We start from the raw sequence: 23,320 nt of genomic DNA on the forward strand, positions 1-23,320 counted from the left end.
TAACCCAAACCCAAAGCCCATAAAACCCGCAGTACAAATGAGAAATTCAATGCCAGCAATGCATTGAATACAAAAATGAGCGCGTGGATGCACCGTCCACCTCTCCAATGCCCTCCTTCTCACGAGACATGTACACACCTCCGTATCAAAGCCCCTACCTAGTAAGCACTAGGCAAGATCAGACCCCGTTCTTCGACTCCTCACTTCAGCCTCCATTGCTGTTCATTGTTGTTTCACGCCGTTCAGGGATCGCCCAGTCCGGCAGCGTATATTCGAATAGCGCATCAAGGTTCTCTCCACCGTCGACGTTGTTAGCAAGCATTGGGTAGTGCCCAGCGTCTTCGGGACTCTGTTCCATGACCTCAAGGTCTCCAGATTCATCATCAGACCCTTCTTGCTCAGCGTGTTGAAACTGGGCAAGAAGACCGGTTTGGTGCATGAATTTGGCAACGTAGCGGGTTGCCAGCGGGTTAGAGACGATACTGTCATAGTTGGACAGCTCAAATGGCCCAATTGCTCGATGAAACTGGTCAAATAAACGCTTTCTCAATGCGCCGTACGTCTGGCATTGCAGCAGGACGTGTCTCGGTGTCTGAGAGGAACCCTCTCCACAAGGGCATTTGTCAGAATCCACTTCATTGATATTGTATAGGAAATGCTTCAGTGCAATGCGCATTGACCCTAAAGGCGATTCTTCGCCCCGTTCTATAATTATTAATTATATTTGACCTCCTAGCTAGATTCTAGCCTAAATTATTATAAAAATATATTTTATGTAAACCTTAATATTTAGAAGATCGCGCTAAAGACTCTTAGAGTCCGTATAGAAGCACTATTGTGGTCTAAAGTTTTAAGGTTGGCTATACCGATCACTTGTCTAAGAAGATCTACGATTAGAAGCTTTCACGCCGCCATTTTCGCGTAAATCTTAGCCGTTTCCTTATAAGAGAGGGCTTAATTAGTATCTTCCTTTTCGAACGCTATTTTTTAAGTCCGAATTACTTTAAAACTCGCCATATAGTAGACCGAGCCGGATAACTAGGTGTCGTAGCACTAAGCTATTTATAGGTCTAAAATAGGTGCCAACACGCTTATAAATAGAGGTAAGTAGTAGTTCGAGAGTCTAACTTCGAAGGACGGCCGGTTTTTTCACGATTCTCGAGGGCGCTATCTTCGTGATAGCGCTTAAGCGTATTGTAGATTGTCTTAGGAGAACAGCCGAAATCGGTAGCTGATTTCACCTACGAGATACTACGCTCGTGAGCAGATACAATAGCTAGCCTTTGTATACAGTAAGCTGCGCCGTTTTGCTATTTTTTACGCCTATTCTTATTGCAATTGGAGCAATAGGGGCAGTGTAGGAAGAAAAATAAAATGGTGGGTTAGTTGCCGGGTTAAGTTGTAGTGGGGCAGTGGGTAAGAACATATGACCTCTATCTGTACTAAATTTTAAAGATTTCGATTACGCTTAATTATTAGACTTCTTTATTTTTATAGGTATTTATACTTATAACTAGCTATTTTATTAATACTAACTAGGTCTATTAAGAAGTACTTCTTAGTTTTAAGCCCCTTTCTAATTCGTATACTAGTTTAAATCCGTGTAGTATTCTTCTTTTAATATATTATTCAAAATATAAGATGGAATAATAGATATTTATATTAATAACTAATAACATATTAAATAATAAGATCTTAGTTAACTCCTAGTAAGTTTTACTAGATAATATTAATATTATCTAAACTTCTTATCTTATTTATATTATCTAGCTAAGTATTAATTAGCTTTTTATTTAAAGGTAGTTCCACTAAATAGTACTATTGAAATAAAATACTTTAGAAAATAGTTAGTATTAACTAGGCTAGTATGCGATACTAGAATTAGGAAACCCATTATAACCTAAATCATATATAATATCTCGCGATATAGATTTATATAAGCCCTTTAACGTTATAAGGTAATCTATAACCTCTAAATGAAGGAGTCAAAAGATTATCCTAATATAAGACGTAAGAATTAGTATAATTTAATATTCCTAATACTTTATTAAAACGATTTTATATAATATTTCCACCTTTTTTATCTAAAGTATAATTATAAATAAATACTACTTAAATATTAAGAAATAGCGCTAACTATCTACATATTATTAAGCTATTCTTTCACTATGTAACTAAGGCTTTTAAAGACTTAATATATAACTGACTATATATCTAGTATTTAATATTCATAATATAATTTTTAGTTATCTCAAAAAGTTAAAGTAGCTCTAGTAGAAGCGAGTCCTATAGAAAAGGTTTATATTTAACTCTCTTAAAGATAGTTAATTAAAAGATAGACGAGTACTATCTATAGATAAATATATTAGCCTTTAGTAATTAATTCTAATTATTCTTATTAGATAATTATATTAAATTATAGTTAATACGATTAATACTAAACCTCCTTTCCAAATGCCCTAATTTCGTATTAAGAGTATATCTTAAATACTCTTTGCGCTTTAAGCCCTTACGTTATAATAAGACTAAACTTAAGGCTAACCAAGATACTAAGTAGATATAAATTATAGGTAAGACTAATTAGGGATAAAGCGACTTAATATATTAATAATCGTAAGTGTAAATATTTACCTTTTATCCTCTTTACTATCAATTCTAAGCCTCTTTAATTCTAAAAAGCTACTTAGGCTATTTTCCTATAATTACTACTCTTTATGTAGGATATTCTCTTAATTCTAGTAATTAATACTAGCGTATAGCGACTTTTGGATACTACTCAAGATAATACTATTATCGCCACGGTCGTATAAAGTCTAAAATAATTAAGAAACTTATAATATTTCTTTATATTTTAAGATTTATCTGAAAAGTAGGAGGTAAAGGAGCTTAAAAGATCCCTCTCTTTAGATAAGATTAATATAGTAAAGAAAGAGAAAGATAAGAGGCCTAATAAGACTAAGATAGACCTAATTAGTAATACTAAGGATCTAGTTAATAGGTTTAATAATCTAATAGAGGTAGATGATAATAAAATTATTATATCTCTACTACTAGAGAGTAGCGCCTAGCTATGGGCATTAAAGACAAAGCGGAAAAATATAAGACTTATTAGTAGAATTATAGTATATATAATAATAAAATTAATTATAATCTAATATATCAATATTTAAAGTCAAGGAAGAAAATTAAAATTAGAGATAAAGGAGGTAATAGAAATACTTAAAATTGTACTCGAAAATATATAAGTTATAAAGCTATAAAATTTTAGTATATTTACAATATTTATTACCTAATTAGGTACCTAGTGGTTTTATTAGGTCACCCAGTATAACCTAAAACCTATCGTAGGTCCGAGGTAGGATACAAAACCCAACCTAAAGCTAGGTTAGGTTAGGTTAGGTCCGGGGCCAATTGGGTCGTGAAGAAGTCTACCCCTAGAGTGCCTGACTTATTAGGATGCCTGGCTTACCATACTACACTAGGCCCGCTATGTACGCAGCCACTGTGACATCACTCAGTCATAGAGGCCTTTTTGGTCTGACGTCAGATTATCTGAGCTCAAACAGGTGATCTGAATGGGCTTAATGTAATTAACTCGTTAGTACTCATGCGCCAGTTAAATTGTGCCAAGCATATCCGCCACGACCGAAGAGGTCTGATCACCAAGATTGTCAATATAATCTGATATTTGCCAACGTCTCCGCCAGACCATACTCGGCGCCACCTCATTTTCAGCTTTGGGAGCCATTTATTCAGCCGAATAGAGTCATGTAAAGTTGGATATGCCCTAGTATATGCTGCATTAGCCTTGGCCACTAATCATGGTTCATGAACATGCCGTCCTTGTCGAACCCTTTTTACCGAACTGACAGATTTTATAGGCTTTAGGCTAGATCTTAAGATTGAATGTTTATCCGTTCCCGTAGTGTGTGACTCCAGCCAACATTCGTACTCTTTGATAGAATCTGGTTCATGATACTTGTGAACAACCTCAAGTCCACTGTTGTATAGCTTGACTCCATGTGCAACATGCTCCTTCGCAGGCCATTCACTTTTAACCATTGTCAACATTATGGCCTCTGTTATGACCGCAGTATACATCCCAAATGTTAAGACGTTGGACCTCTGGGGCTATGCCGCGGGATGGGACTTATCCTGATGGTTGGGTTCTGCATTCTAGGTATAGGTTTTTTTTTTTTTTTTGGCTGTATCGTATGATCTCCCTATCTACTGTGCTGGGGAGGTGAGACGCTGAAGGCCATAGATCTTACCACTGCAGCTTCGCTGACACAAATCTAGGTCTCCTATTCAATTGTTTTTGGAGGTCCTGCGTATAGCTGGGATGTGTCCGCTGTCACGAATTTGCGAACGAGACCTTACATTTGCATTTGCTTCGTCACCGGTGTCGATATTAACATTTGCTGGATCCAAGACCGCTATGGAATTTCTAGCCATATCAACTGGCGATGGGGTTACGGAATTTGGGCAGTCATCTTGCCGGCATTCGCAATGTCCCTATATGTTTTGCTGGCCTATAACCTGCGCAGAACTAAGAAGGAAGACATTATCACTAAGGAAAGGAAATCCCAGTAGTTCGACATAGAACAGATCTGTTGGATCATCATAGAACTCGATTGTGAGGTGACGTCTTTTCTAACAGTTGACGAATTGCTAAAGGTGATACAGTCCCCTAGGTTTCCCTGTTTGCTAAGAGCTTTGTCATGTTTCTCCTTCCCTTCAGATGGCCAGTACTGCACCCCACGGCTGGCAAGCTGGCTATATTGTTACCATGATTGTGGTGGGCTTGATTCTTATCATTGGATTTGGATTCTATGAGGCTTGCCTCGCCCCCATGCCATTCCTAAATTACAAGTTTCTTAATGACAGGACTATCTTAGGCGCACGTCTCCTAGATATGACATTCTAGGTCTCTTACTAGTCACCTCTCATCCTTGGTGTACGGGCTGGATGTGGCCACTGCTAGATATGTCGGCAACACCTTTAGCGTGGTCTTCTTCGTCTTCTTGTTCCTTGCTAGCTGGCTCATCCACATCACAGGTCGCTTCAAATAGATTATCTGTGTCTGGGTACCGCTTTACATCTTCGGATTGGGCCTGATGGTGCATTTCCGCCAATTAGGTGGATATATTGTCTATATTGTCATTTGCTAATTTTATTTTCTCTGTCACTAGAAGTGGTTTTATTCTTTGCGTGCAGCTTGCCGTTCTCTCTTCTGTCGACCACTAACACGTTGCTGTGGTACTTGTCTTGTTGTTCGTCATAGGCAGTATTGGTGGCGCTGTAGGTAGTGCGATCTGTGGAGCGATTTGGACAGAGACGTTCTTGAAGCAACTTGAGCAAACCTACCGGAATCAGCTATCACTAATCTGGCCCTTATCTACGAGGGTCTTTTGGCGCAGCTTAGTTACCTATTTAGTAGCCTAACAGGGGATGCCATTGTGAAAGCCTGCGGCTACGCCCAAATAAGAATGCTTGCTTCTGGCACCGCATTTATGGTATTGGGCTTCATCTGGGTGGGCATGATGAGAAACCTGAACATGAGTCAAACCAAAGGCACTGTATTCTAAGACAAAATGCCAAGCTTCCAAACCACATGAAGGGTCGTGGGAAGACCACGACGAAGAGATAGAAATATACAAGTGGGCACTACAGGGCCCCACAGACACGAAGGAACCTTGCAACTGCATCGTTTTGTACGTACAAAATGGATCAGATTGCTTATGCAGTATTGAGTCCAGTGTCGTCACCAGAGAATTAACTATCAAGAGGGTGTGACGGAGATGGGGCTAGAGATATTCACCAAATTGCCTAGGGATCCAAGTTACATAAAGTCCTATTCGGTAGAGTATTAGTCAAATAACATTTGAAAGATTGCTAGATTGCCGAAAACCGGATCAGACTCAACTAGGGCTAAGGAGGCCCCATGAATATAGTAGAGGGGCCAATGGCTATCCCATTAAAATTCTAAGTTAGTGCTTGAAAGCACATAAACGTTGTATTAAATACATTATCACATTTGATAAGCCATCCTCAAAATGGTATCATAAAAGCCTCCACGAACGCCTGTTGCCAGCTGGACAACAAGTCGGTTGAGGCCAAGAGGGCGAAAAAAGAAGACGGGCAACTAAAGGCTCCTTTACTGCGCCTTGTTTGAAACCTTGGCCTTGTTCTCCCTCCGACGCTTCAGAGCGTCCGGGGTGTACTCGGTGTCAAGAACGTAATCCCACCACCGGAAGCTGCTAGCATAGTTGCCGATGAACTTCTCATGGTGAAGATCATGGTGATCAGCACCAGCCCAGAAGGGAAGGAAGTGGTGAAGACTCCAGGGGAATTCATAACCGCTGTGCGCATCGATAGCCTGGAACAGGCGCAGCACGATCCAGATGTACATGGTGAGAATATGTAAATCACCGGTCACAGCACACCAGAGGATGGGGCAGCCGACCGTTCCAAAGCCTAGGATCATCACCTCAATGGGAGATGCGTATTCAGCAGCCAAGCCGAAAGGCGCCGAGTATTGGTGGTGGATCTTGTGGATGGCCTTGTAAAGAGGGCCCCAGTGAAGAGCGCGGTGGGAGAAGTAATGCCAAGTATCCTCCATCACGAAGAAAACCGCAATCTGGTATGCCATGGTCCAAAGGGTGGGGAATGGGATCGAGGTTGAGAGTCCACAGAATTGTGCCATGGGGTGGAAGAGCCTAGAGTCCGTCAGGTGGGATTTTCAAGGCTAGAGAATCGAGATTCTTACCAAATCTGAGGTAATTCAACGGTGAAGTGACTGAGGAGCACAAATTTCGCGCAGTCCCACTGTTCGCGGAGCGAGGGAATCTTGTTCTAAATGTTGTTAGAAATCTTGCAACGGATCTCCTTCAATTAGAAAGATCACTCACTCCTTGAATCTTGTAGCGATTGAACAAGCCCAAAGTATCGATGAAAATCCAAGGAAGCGACCGACCGAAGTACACTGCTTCGTGCATCACGAACGACATGATGCCAGTGGCGAGAACATCATTCTGCATCCAAGCATACCAGGCAGCCCACAGCCTCTCTGCCACATTGAGCTGGGTGTTGTACTTGGAGATTTCCTCGAATTGGCCCCAGTAAGTCCCTGAGGACAAGACCGTTGAGTTCCTAAACAAAAGGTTAGGGCTTGGGGGGGAGAAGACTGAAATGTCAAAGGGAGAACCTACATAATGTCGTATTCCAAATAGAAGAAGGTATGTAAAACGTGAAAAGATGGAAAAGAAGTAGTCAGTTGTCAGTTCTTATAAAGAACGAATAGAAAGGGGGGGAATGTAAAATATTCAAAAGTAAAAAAAGGCGATCAGGGACAATCTAATCCCGACGTGGCGAGACTTTTCCCCCCTGAAAGGACATAAGGCCACTGGCAGGCCGGCATCCGAGGTCACCCCACCTGCATAATGTGGAATTCCCTCGTCTGTGTATGGCTGAATCGTACGATCTTAATCTAAGGTACGGAGTTATGGGGGTATATTGTAGTGTCTTCACTTTCTTTAATTTAGTCTCTAGGCTCCAATTTACTAGTTACTATTCTTACGGAGTACAGAGTACCAGAATAGATAAAAAGTTCAGTATGCGCTGTACACGCGTAGACGCGAGTACAGTTTGGTCTGTTTGCACTTTTGTTTGCTTTGTTTGTGTATGACGGCATCACGTTTTTCCCCTTTGAGCTTCACTCTTACTACACCGGAGTTATGTCGGTCATACGAGAGTGAGTGTGGTGGAACCACCCAAGGTCCAGGACCATTGTACTCATTGTTTTCCCTAGAACGGTTTGTGGCGTCAATTCACAGCTGGATCGCCTCCAGCAACAGATTGCAACTCCAAAACTGGAGGTCGCTTCCCTTCCCGATCAGTCCCAAGAACATATCGACCAGTTGCAAGATGTCATCCATTCTATTTCAGTGACATCGAAAACCCAAGCCCTTCTACCCGCCAATCGATTGGCCGACTTGCTCTCCGTCCCGGCTGTCTCTCGTTTCCAATCAAAGTCGAGTATATCTGGGGTGTCCGCTGGGAATATCTCTGACTATGTATGGATTGTAGCTGCAAAGGCTGCCGTCCAGGCATCAGGGCTGATAATGAACACTCTTCTGGACCAAACGCTTGAACTCCACGACGAAGCCTATTATTGGGGGGAGATGCTAGGCTCAGTCTGGCACAGCGGCCTGTATACGATCCAGACCTCTCCAGTGCAGCTGTTTCGATGGACCAAGAACACGTATCTGACACAAACCCAAGGTACCTCGTCCATCGCTGACAGGTGGATTCAATTCTACCAGGTTGCCCAAAAGAGTGTCCGGAAATTAGGTGGACACTCCATACGCGGCCATTTGCTTGCTCCCATCAGGTCATCGCGCGCGGAGATGCGGCAAAAAAGAGACTTCATCCTTGCAATGAAGGACCTTCACACCAGCAGCCTTGGCCTTCTGATGGAAGGGTTGCATTCGTTCGAGGCCGATGACTCGACTGCGAGCGCCACCTCGACGGTCGTCAGCAAGAAATGGCGCGATGAAGTATACAGGGCAGTGGTTCTGATCGAAGCTGTTTTTCACCAGATAAGCCTTGAGCCCAGCATCCAGGCGTTGGAAGAGGGCGTATTTGCAGCCCTGACGCATGATATGGATAGGATGCAGATGCAAGCGCAGAGTGAATCCCCTGTACAACAGCCTCTCGAATTAATTGAACGACTTGTGCATGTTCTCCGACAGAAGTTGCCACAGCATACAGCTTCGGTGTCAATGTTTGTTAGTCACCATGGGCGCCCTTCAGGCATAGTCCGCTACTGGTTGCCAATCTCAGCTGCAATCCTTTCCGGCAGTGTATCAATGAGGTTCTTGTCCAACAGACAAGAGGAAATCATTCAGGGGATTATGAACATTGGCGCCACAGCCATCGACTTTTGGGGCAACTGGGTTGTACACCCCATCCGAAAGCTCATTGGGACGATCAGACATGATGAAAAGAGCGAAATTGCCATCATGAGCAAGGATAGCCTACTGGCTGACCGGGCCAGCTTGGAAAGAATGGTGGTCGATTTTGTTCGAGATCGCCCGGACCTCCATGGAGGAGTGGCAGACACCACCGCCATCGTGAATTCAGTTAAGGAGGGTGACTTGACCCCCGTCCTGAAAGCGTATGAAAGGGACTTACGGTCGCCTCTTGTTGGCACCGTTCGAGGCGATCTCATCCGCGCCCTCTTAATTCAAATCCAGAAGACCAAGGTTGATGTTGAAATTGCCATCAGCGGTATTGATGCTCTACTAAAGAGCCAAGAACTTGTCTTTGGGTATGTGCTCCCGAATTGAAGAACATGAGCATTATTGATTGAATTTGCTAGGTTCGTTGGATTAACCCCGGGGATTCTGGTCTCCTTTGCAGCCCTGAGATGGCTGGGAAGCCTTTTGGGTAGCCGGCGAGGCCTGCAAAAGGGCAAGCAGCGATATGAACTCAAGCGTGGATTGCGGTAAGGCGCTCCTAACTGGTCAAACTATTCTTCCCCCAATACTAACCGCGATGACTGTAGCAATGTGGCCCGGATTTTGACTTCCTCTGCGATTTCATCCAAGGGAACCATCCCTTACAAAGATTCTGGACAGCTGATATGTGAGGCGGAGGCTCTACTCCAGCAGATGAGAGCAGTTTCTAGCAGCATGAAGTATCAAGAGTTCCGGGAAGACATCCAGGATCTGCTTAATGTACAAGATGGAGTCGATAAGCAGCTTCACGTGGTTGAGAGGATGAGATGGTCATACTTTCAATAGAGGGACTTGACAGAATAACATATAATATCCATGCCATCTCTTTACTCCTTAGTTATAACGTTACAGACTGAACACATGATGCTTACATAAGGTATGTAGTTGCGTACCGTCATCACCTCCACTCTGGTTATCGACCTCCTTTCCCAAAGTCAAAACTTACGCTTGTGTAAACGCCCTTGTCCTCTTACATTTGATATCGGTCGCATCGTTTCTCTCCTCTAACCTTTGATACCTCGGGAGAAACCTACCAGGCTCCGATTTATCCACGCTGCTTCTCCGCTTCTCTCCAAATACCCCCATTCCCATCTACTTTTCCTTACAACCCAAGTCTTGAACGGGGTTCGATCCTCAGACTGTCCACCTTGCCACCTTTCACCCCTCTTCACAAACATCGCGACCATCCATCATGGCGGGCACACGGAATTATGACTTCCTGGTCAGTATCCACCGCCGTACAAGAGATGCAATCTGACATGGTTATAGATCAAACTACTGTTGATCGGAGACTCCGGCGTGGGCAAGTCATGTTGTCTTCTACGATTCAGTGAAGACTCCTTTACCCCATCATTCATCACTACCATCGGTATCGATTTCAAGATCCGCACGATCGAACTGGACGGAAAGAGGGTGAAACTGCAAATCTGGGACACAGCAGGCCAGGAGCGCTTTCGCACGATCACGACGGCGTACTACCGAGGCGCCATGGGTATCCTCCTTGTCTATGATGTGACTGACGAGCGATCATTCCAAAGTGAGTCCCTCCTTTTCTTTGCCAGTGGGCTGTGCCTGACACCTCTCTCCATTTAGACATTCGGACATGGTTTTCAAACGTCGAGCAGCACGCCAGCGAAGGCGTACACAAGATCCTCATTGGAAACAAGTGTGACTGGGAAGAGAAACGAGCGGTTACTACCGAGCAAGGCCAGCAGCTCGCCGATGAACTCGGTATTCCTTTCCTCGAGGTGTCAGCCAAGAACAACATCAACATTGAGAAGGCATTCTATAGCCTTGCATCGGATATCAAGAAGGGGATGGACACATCCAAGACCGAACAATCGGGTTCCCAGGGGGTGAGTATAGACCAGCAGGGCTCGGGTCTGAACGGTAACTCTGGAGGAAAGTGTTGTTAGTTGTATTACCATTGTCTTTGAGCTATTATTCTATTATTTTCTGGGTTTCGCATGTCTGAACGTCCAAGTTTTTGCAGTACTGTATATGTCCGTAGTTTATATGCCTATCACAGGCCCACTTTCTGGGGTACATTTCTCGAATTCTGCTGTGTACCGTTCCCGAAGTTGCCCCTCCAAAAAAAAAATAAAAAATCTCTCTCTCCGGTCGAGATACAACTTCTTTCGAAACTAGTTGATCTCCAGGGAATCCCGAGATACTCCAGACTTTGCCTGCAACCTTTTGAACTACTGTATTCTATATAGGAGGGGAAAAACTCAACCCCACCAATTCTTGAACCACAACCAACTTTCAACATGGCTGAGGTTCGCAGTTTTACTGCTCGACCTTTGTCGAAACAAACGGCGCGGAAGGATTTGAAAGATGCCTTTCGGGTCTATCTTAATTCCTCATCGCTGGCTGCGTTGAGGCTGCAAACTGACAGCATCTGCACATTAAGGCAAGCTGATGGGCCACCCAAGACTGCTATAGCATGGTATGCAGCAGAAAATATTCAAAATACTGTCATGCAAACGTCAAGGACCCTGCAAGATTGCTACGGTATCAAAATTGGAGAAAAAGTTTCCATAACCAAGGTCGAAGGCTCCCTGGAGGACATCGAATTGGTGACATTAGCAGATTCTTCGGATGCCGACAAGATCGACAAGTACGGTCCCATCTCAGACGCCGACAGGCCTCACTGGGAATGGGCCTTGGATGAAAAGCTTCTCAGATGCGGCGCTCTGACAACAGGACTGACCTTCGAACTGGAGCTCAAGGGCCAGCCCAGGAGTTTCCGAGTGGTCAACATCCGCTCTAAGAATCCCAACTCCAGCCACACATTGTTCCAGTTCACAGAGGCTTCCAGAATCTCCCTTGGAGCAGAAACAGAAGTATCTACGGCAGATAAGCCCTCTGACATTCAAGTCCAGTCTGTTGGCCTTGGAGGTCTATCCCGGCAGATCGAGGACATCAATGAGAGCTTGTCTGATTTTAACATTGATCCGTGGAAACCAGCGATGCCATCATTTTACGAGAACAGCCGAGGCATTCTACTCTACGGACCAAAAGGCACTGGCAAGACAAGCCTTTTGGAACAGATCGAGAAGGCTGGCTGGAGACAAGTTTTCAGAATCGGGACTTCCTCTCTGGGCAGAAGTACCAGCGAAGGCGAGGCCAAGCTGCGCAATATCTTCCAGGAGGCAGCTCGCTCTAAACCTAGTGTGATCATCATCGACCAGCTGGAATTTGTTGCCCCAAAGCGAACCTCTTTCGAATCTCAGTCTCTTGCATCTGTCTTGTGTGAAAACTTGGATGCCCTTCGAGGTACATCAATACTAGTGGTAGCCGCAACACGGCACCCTAACCAGGTGGATGACGCCCTCCGAACTCCCCATCGACTTGGGACGGAAATTGAACTGCAAGTTCCAACCGCACAGGACAGAGCGGAAATTTTACGTGCCATTCGTGGGCCAGTTTCTGCTGGCTTAACCGATGAGCTCGTGGAGTTCCTGGCCGAAAAAACACACGGATACGTAGGGGCTGACCTTTTCGCTCTCCTGCAATTAGTCTGCCGCAAAGCTCGACAACGGCAACTGTTGGAAAAGAGTTCCCATGTAACATCAGCCGACTCCACAATAGAGCCCCGTAGCTCACATCCTGGGGGTGATAGCGTGGGTGACATGGTCACCCCGCTGGTGATCCAGGAGCCAGATATCATGTCCTCTCTGCAGGAGATTCGTCCTACTGCCATGCGGGAAGTTTTCCTAGAGACCCCCAAGGTTAGATGGTCGGACATTGGTGGACAGCATGATATTAAAAGACGTCTCCAACAAGCAGTCGAGCGACCTTTGAAGGTGAGAAGAATTCCAAACCCAATAAATTGAAAAAAACTAACCTTATATACTAGTATCCCCAACGGATGCGCAGACTCAATGTCAATAGCAAAAAGGGTGTTCTTCTCTATGGACCACCGGGTTGTTCAAAGACGTTGACAGTGAAGGCCCTGGCAACCGAAGCTGGGTTGAACTTTTTGGCAGTCAAGGGCGCCGAGATTCTTAGCATGTATGTTGGAGAATCCGAGCGGTCATTGCGAGAGATTTTCCGGAAAGCTCGAGCTGCAAGGCCTAGCATCATATTTTTCGACGAGATTGATGCCATTGCCGCGCGACGCGGCAGCTCCCAGGGAGGTGTCAACGTTTTGACGACTTTGCTGAACGAAATGGACGGCATTGAAGAGCTCCGAAATGTACTGGTCATTGCGGCCACCAACAAGCCCGATGTTCTAGACCCGGCTTTGATGCGCCCTGGAAGATTGGATAACATCCTCTATATCGGCCCGCCAGACGTTGAAGCGCGCAAGGAAATCCTACGCATCTGGGCCAACAAGTCCGTGGTGAATCCGGAGGTCGACTTGGACGACCTGGCAATTCTGACCGAGGGATATTCAGGTGCAGAGATAGTCAGTATCTGTGAAACTGCCGGAGATGCTGCACTCGATGAAGAAGAGGAGACTCAGCAGGAGCAGGATGTGAAGTGGAAGCACTTTGAATATGCCCTGGGACAAGTGCGGCGCCAGATTACGGATGCTGTCATCAAAGAGTATGAACAGTGGAGGGATGGCTAGGAGGAACTTGAATATGCTGTACAATAAAAGAAAAATCCAAGAGTAAGGGCAAAAGGCGAAGGTGAAGGAAAAGGTCAAAGGAACTATACTTGAGAGGTGATTACTAGATCGGGTTAGCGTATTTTAGAACGCATCCCTTCGGAGGTTCCCTTCACTTGCGACAATCCAACTCTCTGCTCTTTGCGCTTTCCATTTGACATCGCACCTCTTCTTCTAATCTCAACCTCCTGGATTCTTACCGTACCTGATAAGGTCTTCGTGCGCCCCGAGCGCCCAGTCTTCAAGATGTCCATGAGATCACCTCGTGGTCCTTCACCACAACGCTCACTCGAGCAGGACCGAGCGCGATCGCGGTCGCATTCTGTACGTCGCTCGAGGCCCCTGAGTGAAACTCCCCGGAGCATTAGTCGGAGTCCGTCCCATGGACGTCGCGATCGGTATCGCTCAAGAACCCGATCCCCCTCTCGTGGCAGAACCCGATCCCGCAGTCGCAGCCGAGGCGGTCGTCGTTATCATAGCAAGAGTGACAGTCGGTCACCCAGTCCGAATCAAAGCCCCCCGAGAAGTTCCAAGGTCAGTGTTGGTGCAATTCTACGCATAGTCCCTTCCAAGATATTAAGGGCATGAAGAATGTGCTAACGTTCATCTTACTGAAAGATTGTGGTAGAGAAATTGACCAAAAATGTTACGGAAAATCACATCCGAGAGATCTTTGGGGACTTTGGAGACATCGAGTATCTCGATCTTCCAATCAACAAGGCTTGTGAGACTTGCTTCTCGTTCACGCGTCGACGTACATGTTCTAACGCCTTTTATTTTAGTTATGACCAACCGTGGAACGGCGTATATTCTCTATTATGACCCTGCCGATGCAGAGGCCGCTATTGCTCACATGCACGAGGCTCAGCTTGATGGGGCCATCTTGAATGTTTCAATTGTTCTTCCTCGACGGAAATTCTCACACTCGCCACCCCCTGCATCAAACCGTGGGACTGGCGGCCGTCCTAGATATGGCCGGGGACCATATGCAGGCCAGCAGTCTCCGCCAAGGAGACATGGAGGTGGACGGCCTACGGAACGTCATGATGTCTACAGACCAAGGTCTCTATCTCGGTCACGATCCCCCGTTCGTTCTCGGTCGTACTCTTCTCGATCACGGTCTCCCCTACCCCGACGAGGTAGTCTTCGCGCAGACTCGCGCCACCGCAGGCGCCGTAGCCCAAGTTACAGCAGTTATGGTGACAGCAGTCGTAGCCGCAGTCCAGCCAGAAGCCGTGGCCGAAACCGCCACTGAGCACCCAATGGTTCAAAATATCATGTCACTGTCTTCATGGAGTGTGGTTCCTTGGTGCGAAAATTTACCTTCTCTGCTTGGCCTTCTGTTGCAGGCAACTGAATGTCTTCCACAAAACATCCACAATCAATGTATTAAAATCAAGAAAGAAACCGAAGCTACGGAGCAGCACCTAAATGAATAACAATGTCCTTCGGGGTCCATTCCTTGTCATTTTCTTAGAATGGTAAACTACATTTTCTAACTATGGATCAAAGTAATGGCATCGTATTGACAGCTCAGAAGAATGAACACCATCCAATATACATCGAGGCCAGCTTCTTCTTGTCTGTTGCTTGCACGATCAACTCATCCACTTGGCCATCCACGGAAAGGGCAATGGGCTGTTTGGACATGTAGCCCCGAAGTTTGTTTCGCACGTCTTCCAAAACACCAGCTGGTGTGTCGGGGACATTGACATGGGCGCGACGCTGAGGGGGAAAGAAGGGTATACGTTAGCGGCAGCTCATTGAGAAACTAAATGAAGTTATGCTCACCCTCTTGCCAATGAAATCTGTTGTTGGATCATGCAAAAAGGTCTCGAGAACAGTCATTAACGCGTCCTCGTTCTGTCGTAAAAGACTGAGAGTGATTTCACAGGTCCTTCTGAAGGGACCTATACCTCTAGAATTAGTACAGAACTAACGCCGAGGTTTCATCCAAACACACCGTTGTATCCATAAGCGCCAAACGCATCAACCATGTTATGGGTCAGTCGGAATGGTACCACCTCGGGCTTTTCGAATGTTTGACCCTTGTCAAAGAGACAGTTGAAATCGACATGTAATAGGCCACCTGTGCCTTCCTCGAATGAGAGGTTCTCGCCATGTCGATCGCCTAGACTATAATGAAGTAACCCGTATTAGTGTCGCAGAACCAAGGTAAAAGAAGCCCTCGGGGCAATAGAATGGCGATCTAACATACCCCAGGACATATCCCACCATTGACATAACGGCAGAAGATCGTGTATACCGCAGTCTGGCTGTGAACCATGCCTCTGTCTCGGGGAACATCTCGATGAACCACTCATGAAGAACTGGGGGAAGCCTGATGCCTGTTAGTATGGGAGAACACTGACAAAGAGAGCTATCTTGGAACATACTTGGCCAAGATTTTGGTCGTGAACAACGGCAGTTTTGAGAATGATGGATCGGCGCAGATTTCGTCCAAATAGTGCCTGATCTCGTTGTACTATTGCGCTCGTCAACAAGCTAATCAGCTAATCCAGCAATCCTGATATGGTCCCCATAAACTTACGTTTGGTGAAATTCCTCTCTCGCGTAGAGCCTTGATAATAATCTCCCTCAGCGTGCGGAGGTTGTCAACCCACTCGATAAGACCACATTCCTCGTTTAAAGGTGTCACAGCGTATGTTTTGATATCTATTCAGCGTCAGCTTTTGGCTTGGATGAACATACAGCAGAACTACTCACACATGCGCCGCTTGCTTGATTCGACATCTCTTTTGAGAAACCTGTTGATCATGTTGTTGAATTCCATGAGACGTTGGTCCTTGCGCAAGTCATCCTTGGGTTTGCACAGTGCATTGTATATCTTCCCATCAGATCCTCGTATGCTGATCTTGCGTGGCTTTTGGAGCGAATTCAAAATTTGAGCATCATCAAGAACAGCCTCGATGGTGGTTGGATCCCGGGGGAAAGCCCTAAATCCTTTGATGTATTCAAGGTTTTGGCTGGCAGGAAGGCTTGGAATCAACATCGCCTGGAAAGGAACAACCAGTCGACACGGTGTCACTTTATGGTTGAATCCTAGGTTTCGTCCCAGTTGGACCTTGGACACTTTCCCCTCAACTCGAGCAAGACAGAGTTGAAGTAGTTCTTCGGAAAACTTTTGGCCTTGGTTTATCATGCGGCGAATATCGGATGCCGATGATGACTCTCCCTTGGACTTGTTTCCATAATCCTGGGTAGGTTAGTTATTATGTGATCGGGTCCAAGAAGTAGCTACTTACCATAATCTTCTGCAGGCAGGTGAAGCCCTTAGTGGCTCGCTCTTTGTTGGAGGATTTGACCACGGCTAGGACAGTCCAGAGACCCTGCTGTGGGAAATTGTGAACCGCTTTGGCTACGATCCGCGTCAACAGATCGTAGACTGTGCTGTTGGGGTGGCAGATCCGGGCAACGACTTGGGGCAGGATTGTGAACAACAGAGCTGCTTGTAAGCGTTTCTCGATGTATTTCTTCAGCTGTGCATGCATTTCATCCAGACTCTTCTGTCGTTGGGCTTTCGTATGTCTCCGGAAATCCTCATTATCCCCCCGTTTAGGATCAAGTGGCTGTTCAACGATAGAAGCATGTTCAAGCCAGAGAGTAAGGAGCTTGGGCAGTGTCTGAAAGACATATTTGGTCCCGTATGTCAATGAGCGGAGATAATTATCAATGACAAGCTTTGTAGCTTCTCCACTCAGATATATCTGAGCTTCCTTTCCCATGGGCTTGGCCTTTTCGGATTCCAGGATCTTGTTGTAATGCTTTCCAAGGTAATAATGTGCCCTTTCCCACTTTGGATACAGCTTGATGGCTTCTCGGTATCTCTGAACAATGGCCTGAGAATGGGTCTGACCGGCTCTGTCTGTCCATTTAGCCAGCATAAGATGAGCGAGAGCAGTGGATTCATTTTGATGTTGTCCGCGGCTTGAGAGGAATGACATGGCTTCAACTTCAACTGAAGAGGATGTGGTTGGGTTGGCTTCATTGGCAGATATTGCACCCTCAAGAGTCTGAATGGCCTTTCGATGATGACCATCTTTCCAGAGGAGTCGCGCATGTTCAATGGTAGCAGATCTGTCTTTCAAACGTGCAGCGTTCAGCATTGAGTGATACGCTTGACTGCTGAAGTTGCCCTTGCGTGATAGACGCGCACTAGTCAGCCACGCAGCAGAGATATCAGAATCGGCAAATTCGCCCCTAAATCACACATTAGTTGAATTCCTGATGTTTGTCCAGACGCAACTCACGCTAGCTCCATGGTGGCACGTCTCAACCCGAGAAGGTATTGTTTGTCAGACAGGTAACCGCCCAAAACATCCAGCCGCCTGTCCAGCGTATCGAGCAAGCCTGAATGCGAACGACCAGACTCTACCTTGGCAATAGATTCTACCTCCGACAAAGCATGCAACCGAAGCATGTCGTCATGGCATGATTGTAGTGATGCCACCGAGTTTGTGGTCAGTGATCGAGCAACATTGAGCCTGAGCTCGTTGATCTTGTCTGTGAATGAACCCGTTTGCTTTTGACGAAGAGCATTAAGGGCTGACCCGATGCCAACATTGAACTCTTCAGTGTCTTGTTCAGCACACAACCCAAGGTAGCCTTCTAGCTTATCCCATCTGCCCATGATCCACGTTGCTTCAACTGCAAATGGAAGGAATCGCGAAGCCGCTGATTCGCTTTCTTTGAGAACCTCGAAGCGGGTAAGGATAGCATCTTGTTGACCGGATTCTTTGAGGCAGGTCACGAGATTCCATTGAGCGTCAACATTGTTGGGCTCTTTTTCAAGCTGTAGTTCATACCAACTCTGCGCTGTGGCCCATCTTCCGGCTTTCCTATGTTCAAGGACCTGCTGGTCAATGTTCAAGGCGGACAAGTGGCTTGAGATGCCCTCAATGCCATCCGGTTCATCGATTTGGCTATAGATGTCTTGTAATCGTTGGTACAGAGGCTCAAGGCTGCTGCGATCCTGTTCTTCTCTGTGCGACTTGATCTTTCGAATGTACTGCTCCCAATGAAAGAGTGCTTTGGAGAATGATTTACATTCAACAGCACGCTTAGAGATAATCTCGGGAGGTATGGAAGATAGAAGCGCTTCAACAGACTTGATCTGTGATGAGTATTTGTCGATGAGTGCGTCACGGCTCAAATCCTTATGGGAACGACTCGAATGGTTGGAATTTTGTGTAAGGCCGTTGAGGTGCTTTTTTTTCCCTTGTAGCCACCTGGACAGGTAATCAAGCACTTCAAAGACGCTCTGACTACTGCTTATGATTGTCTCACGGGTATTGTTGTTCGTCTCGGGGACAGGATGTGAAAGAACTCTCATCAACTCGCGTTGAAGATCCTGTTGCTCCTGTTCAGTCCCTCCTACAATACGGTTCAGGACCGCAAAGGGCAGAAGGAACGAAGATATGGAAATATCTTGACCTTTCACGACACGACTAGATATGGAGAAGACCATCTTTGCGTTGTCTCCATTACCTGTTTGCAGAAGATCTTGCACGAAAGCTCGAAGCCATTCGCTGTGAGTCAATTTAGAGGAAAACAGCGGATATCTGACTTCAGCATGATTGGTTACAACAGTGACCGTGTATGTCGATGTGAGAAAGGGCGTGAGAGTGTTCCGAACACTTTCCGGAAGCTCCATCCAGCGTTGATGCTTTTCGTCGCCTTGAAGATCGCGGGACCGCTGATTAAACACCGAATTTAGCTTGCAGAATTTGAGTAGGCCCTGCATAGCCCATGCTAGAAAGCCCTGGGCTCTTGTATTAGAAGCAGACAGGAATGCCTCCACCAGCACGTGCTGGAGGAAGAAAAGAATGAAGGCAACTGTTTCCTCCATCCTGTCGAAGTTGGACAAAACGAGTATGTCCTTTTTCTCTTTTATTGTCTCTACTCGGTTGGGATCAAGGCAGCCGACAAGCCCCAAGCATCGTGCCGACAGCAACGTAATGCTGTCCGAGGTGGTGCTGAATTTCACACAACAGTCTAACAGCGACCTGGTCAGATGGGCAATCACAGGATCTGGTTGTTCACTTAGAACAGAGTCGTGGAGGAACTCCTCATTTGCTGACAGAAAAGGCGCCAACTCCATCAATGCTTGTTCAACGACGGTAGCATTCTCACTTTGGCAGCGACGTATAAGTGCCAGGAACTGGCTGCGCACATCCATTTGGGCCCTAAGGTCATTGATCTTGGCATCAAACGTGGCCAATTCTGGAATAGACGCAAGCGAAGGCATTGTGTTGAATGTATCTCTCACAAGGCTCCTATGATTTGTCAAGATGTGATCGATGAGCTGACAGGCACGGTTTTTGCTCTCTTCGGTCAAGTTGTCCCAGTATCTAATCACAATTGCCAGAGTTTGGTCAATTATCGGTTCAAGATCCTCTTCACTAAGTGAGCTGACCAAGGTCTTCCATGCAGAGAATGCACAGTCGCATAGTTCCTCGATTTCAAGAGCAGAACGAAGACAGGCGCAAACCTGGGGCAAAGCACTGCTAACGTGACCCTGGGCGATGTTGATCATTTCTTCGATACCTTTGATGTTTCTCCTCTTTTCTGCCAATGTTTGTCTCACCTGGAAGTCATTGATGGCATTCGCGAACTGGGTAATAATGCCGAGAACATGCTCCTCAATGAAGTGACTCAGATCTGCACTTTTCGACGTGCTTCCATGAGAGATCTTTCGCGGGACGAACGTGGCCAGGCGTTGAAGGGCTTGATAAAACCTTTCCTTTTTTTGCTCGCCCACATCACCAAGGCTTTTCAGCAAGTCACAGGTGATGAGAATTGGTTCGATTCGCACCAACTCTGCCAATGATCGGCCCTTAAAAGCGGGATCTATATCTGCCAAGAGGGACATGATCATGGCCTCTGGGTTGTCTGATTGCTGCGACAAGAGAAAAGCAAGGATTGCAGCCAGATTGTTCTTCTCCGAGCAAACATCGAAAGCAGATTCGCCCTCATTGCGACTAGCCCCAATTCTGCAAATAATGTCTCGTTTCCGAGTCAAAACCAAGTAAGGCAAGACATGAACTTCTGTCAGCCGAAGGAAGCCATCCACCTTCATGCCAAGTAAGTCACATAGCTGTTCAGCCATATGTGGGCGAGATTGAAGATTTTTGACAACAGTCACTGAGAGGGTTCTCCAGTAAGGCCGAAACAGGCCAGCAGGTGTCAAAGAGAAGTACTGTGCTAGTTTGGATAGCTCATTGTAAGCCACGGCGCAAACGTAGGGATTTGGATGTCCGAGATACTCCAAGAGCCGCAGAAGAATGATATTCTTTTCTTCATCCTCCGAGACAGTCGCTAGCCGACAAAGTGTCATAATACAGGCTTCCTGCACTGGCATATCATCTTTCCCGGAGAGAGTCTGAACCCACTCGAGTACAACGACAAAATTGGCTCGACGAATGTCTGCTGGAAGACTTGAACGGACAAAGGCCACCACAGTATGCCCAGTCGCAATACGCAATTCCCTTATTGAACTTCGAAGTGAATGAAGACAGAACTCCCCAGAGGCGGAGGTTGAAAGATGCATTTGGTTGGAGTTCGGGGCATGCATTAGAATTCTTCTCAAGGCAACCATTGCAGATATCCGAGGACCAGGCGTGCGCGTCAGCCTGGGTAGAATGAAATTGAACACTGTCCAGATTTCCCCGTAATCGGGACATTCCGTGCCTTCATCATTATGTGGACCAGTTTCAATATCGCATGTTTGGCAGGAGAGGGTGACTCGTTCTATGATATCAGAAGGCTTCCTCCGAAGTTTTCTGGTTGCTGCACACGCGATTTTGCCAAGAATGTCCAGCATTTCGATTTTCTGGGGGTCGGAAAGCCCTTCGTGCAATTCTTGGACGACAGCAAGCAATTCTGAGATTGATTTGCCACAGTCAGAGTGAATAACTGAAGACATTTTCCCCACAAGCACCTGGAGCAAGTCCTGGCTCGTGGATTCAATCGGCAGCCCTGGAAGACACAACCGCTTTGGTGCCCGGACGTCTTCATTTGGCTCCTCTTGGCATAAAACACTCGGTCTCTGGACGGCGGGATCCGATTTCGCCGAGGCATCAGTTGAGGACGACTCCAACTTGGCATGTAATGTCTGAAGGGAATTCCATAGATGTGACTCAAAGAAATGGTCATTGGAATGATTCAATTTGATATCTTCCAAAGCTGGAAGGGCTTCCCTCAACTGTTGTACCATTGTGTTCGAGTCGGTTGCTATCTGCGAAAGATCATCTAAGAAGCAACTGAGAAGTGCTTGAACAGAAGGCATTCGATCTAGGATACCTAGAGCCAAGAATTCACGTAGGCATTGACACCATGTAGAAGTTAGGCTCGTGTTTGAAAGTAGACTTGAAGCATGGGGTCCCGAGACGCTGCAACGCTGCAAGCAAGCCAGGTATCGCAAAGACAAAGATTCTTCATTTGGAGTTAGTTGGGCTCCAAAGAGGTGCAGCCACTCGACAATGACCTTTCGTAGGCGATGATATCCGTTCAGCGTCCACGAAAGGTTCAACTCGTGATATTTTGCACGGGACGCCACATCATTATTCGGGCTGAATGAGTCTAGCAATCGACAGGCCAGTGAAAATGATTGGTGGAAGTCCCCAAGGACTGTGCGGTTAGTAAACAAACCAGGTGAGTGACCTAGGTTTTTGATGTCTTCAATGAGCGTTCCATCTTCCGCGGGCATTGTCAGCTTTGCGTGGCGTGACGACAAGGAAGCATTGAATTGGAACGTCTCAAGGGAGAACAATATATCTATTGAAATGTGTTAGCCTTGTCCGAGATTAGATACGAAGAAAGAAACAGACCTGACGTGCAAGTACGCAGAAACGCAGCAACTGCATAACTTGCAGGCAATGACCGAGCCTGCCTTTGGCTGCAATACGCTAAACTAGACCAGACAAGTTGAATCTTGTCTCGCACGGTCTCGGAGGTCCAGGTATTGGCAAGTCGAATCAGTCGTAGAATTAACCATGAGAAGAGAGGCGCATGTGTATCCTCACCCAAGATGAGTGGGTCAGATGGTTCCCACAGAGTTTGGGGGGCTTTCTCAATACTTGCTTGAATAATATCCAAGCAGTCGAGTACTTGTCCTTCTAAGTTTTGCTCCGGAGAGCTGCTCTTTGGGCTGATATCGAGCCCAGCCTTTAAGACAATGCATATGAGTTTGTTGATATCGGTGACGTCCTCGTCCACACGTAATTGATTGTGAACTTCACCAAGAAGTTCCTGTCGTAGCTGTGAGAAAGTTTCTCTTGTGAGATGTGCATCGTGCCCTTGGGAGGCAAGACGCGGTGCAAAATGTGCAGCAAGGATCGACGAGGCGGGTTCAGGTCTCCAACCATTCCCAGACACGGCGACCCGTTCATTGTCTCCCTCGGTGGCCATATGGGACACACATGTTCAGGCGAAGATCAAGATTTAGAGTGCGCAAACAAGGTGTCAGGAGTTGTATGAAGGAGGTGCAGATACGCGGAGTTGATATGTTGTCGACACCTGAGGCACCATTAACCCACCACCGCGTATACAAATTTGCCTTGAATGATTCTCGTGATCCTTGAGCCTCAATAACGTCCCGCAATTTCAAATTAATTGATGTATTTGCCCGAATTGGAACGTACATGATCAGAGCTCCATAAAT

The 23,320-nt window shown here is 46.2% G+C and overlaps 8 protein-coding genes across 8 annotated transcripts; 5 read left to right on the forward strand and 3 right to left on the reverse strand.

The window, feature by feature from the left end:
* Window positions 1–205: 205 nt before the first annotated feature.
* On the reverse strand, window positions 206–620 carry PENARI_c005G08857 (uncharacterized protein; the record flags this gene model as incomplete). Its single annotated transcript, XM_022629919.1, has 2 exons — window positions 206–482; window positions 541–620. 2 exons carry the CDS (start codon window positions 618–620, stop codon window positions 206–208), a joined length of 357 nt encoding a protein of 118 aa, XP_022490546.1.
* A 4,121-nt stretch (window positions 621–4,741) lies between these two features.
* On the forward strand, window positions 4,742–5,072 carry PENARI_c005G10372 (uncharacterized protein; the record flags this gene model as incomplete). The annotated part of the gene is made up of 2 exons (XM_022629999.1): window positions 4,742–4,872; window positions 4,940–5,072. The coding sequence occupies 2 exons, from the start codon at window positions 4,742–4,744 to the stop codon at window positions 5,070–5,072; spliced, it is 264 nt and encodes an 87-aa protein (XP_022490305.1).
* Window positions 5,073–6,157: 1,085 nt separating this feature from the next.
* PENARI_c005G01453 (sterol desaturase family protein) lies at window positions 6,158–7,441 on the reverse strand (the record flags this gene model as incomplete). The annotated part of the gene is made up of 4 exons (XM_022629583.1): window positions 6,158–6,719; window positions 6,770–6,855; window positions 6,912–7,152; window positions 7,431–7,441. 4 exons carry the CDS (start codon window positions 7,439–7,441, stop codon window positions 6,158–6,160), a joined length of 900 nt encoding a protein of 299 aa, XP_022490618.1.
* A 295-nt stretch (window positions 7,442–7,736) lies between these two features.
* PENARI_c005G03227 (NCA2 family protein) lies at window positions 7,737–9,806 on the forward strand (the record flags this gene model as incomplete). The annotated part of the gene is made up of 4 exons (XM_022629664.1): window positions 7,737–7,753; window positions 7,811–9,331; window positions 9,383–9,508; window positions 9,569–9,806. The coding sequence occupies 4 exons, from the start codon at window positions 7,737–7,739 to the stop codon at window positions 9,804–9,806; spliced, it is 1,902 nt and encodes a 633-aa protein (XP_022490455.1).
* A 406-nt stretch (window positions 9,807–10,212) lies between these two features.
* On the forward strand, window positions 10,213–10,936 carry srgA (Rab family GTPase srgA; the record flags this gene model as incomplete). The annotated part of the gene is made up of 3 exons (XM_022629831.1): window positions 10,213–10,242; window positions 10,290–10,557; window positions 10,614–10,936. 3 exons carry the CDS (start codon window positions 10,213–10,215, stop codon window positions 10,934–10,936), a joined length of 621 nt encoding a protein of 206 aa, XP_022490369.1.
* A 354-nt stretch (window positions 10,937–11,290) lies between these two features.
* Window positions 11,291–13,599, forward strand: PENARI_c005G03161 (putative AAA family ATPase; the record flags this gene model as incomplete). The annotated part of the gene is made up of 2 exons (XM_022629661.1): window positions 11,291–12,829; window positions 12,883–13,599. The coding sequence occupies 2 exons, from the start codon at window positions 11,291–11,293 to the stop codon at window positions 13,597–13,599; spliced, it is 2,256 nt and encodes a 751-aa protein (XP_022490346.1).
* Window positions 13,600–13,884: 285 nt separating this feature from the next.
* PENARI_c005G04738 (RNA-binding protein with serine-rich domain 1) lies at window positions 13,885–15,077 on the forward strand (the record flags this gene model as incomplete). The annotated part of the gene is made up of 4 exons (XM_022629723.1): window positions 13,885–13,962; window positions 14,257–14,362; window positions 14,421–14,527; window positions 14,631–15,077. The coding sequence occupies 4 exons, from the start codon at window positions 13,885–13,887 to the stop codon at window positions 15,075–15,077; spliced, it is 738 nt and encodes a 245-aa protein (XP_022490236.1).
* Window positions 15,078–15,171: 94 nt separating this feature from the next.
* atrA (protein kinase MEC1) lies at window positions 15,172–23,067 on the reverse strand (the record flags this gene model as incomplete). Its single annotated transcript, XM_022629609.1, has 10 exons — window positions 15,172–15,363; window positions 15,430–15,548; window positions 15,602–15,774; window positions 15,857–15,979; window positions 16,035–16,123; window positions 16,190–16,314; window positions 16,366–16,855; window positions 16,905–17,859; window positions 17,910–22,434; window positions 22,488–23,067. 10 exons carry the CDS (start codon window positions 23,065–23,067, stop codon window positions 15,172–15,174), a joined length of 7,371 nt encoding a protein of 2,456 aa, XP_022490240.1.
* Between the last annotated feature and the right edge of the window lie 253 nt (window positions 23,068–23,320).

Source organism: Penicillium arizonense, assembly GCF_001773325.1.
Source record: "Penicillium arizonense strain CBS 141311 chromosome Unknown PENARI_contig005, whole genome shotgun sequence".
In the NCBI taxonomy this organism is placed as follows: domain Eukaryota; kingdom Fungi; phylum Ascomycota; class Eurotiomycetes; order Eurotiales; family Aspergillaceae; genus Penicillium; species Penicillium arizonense.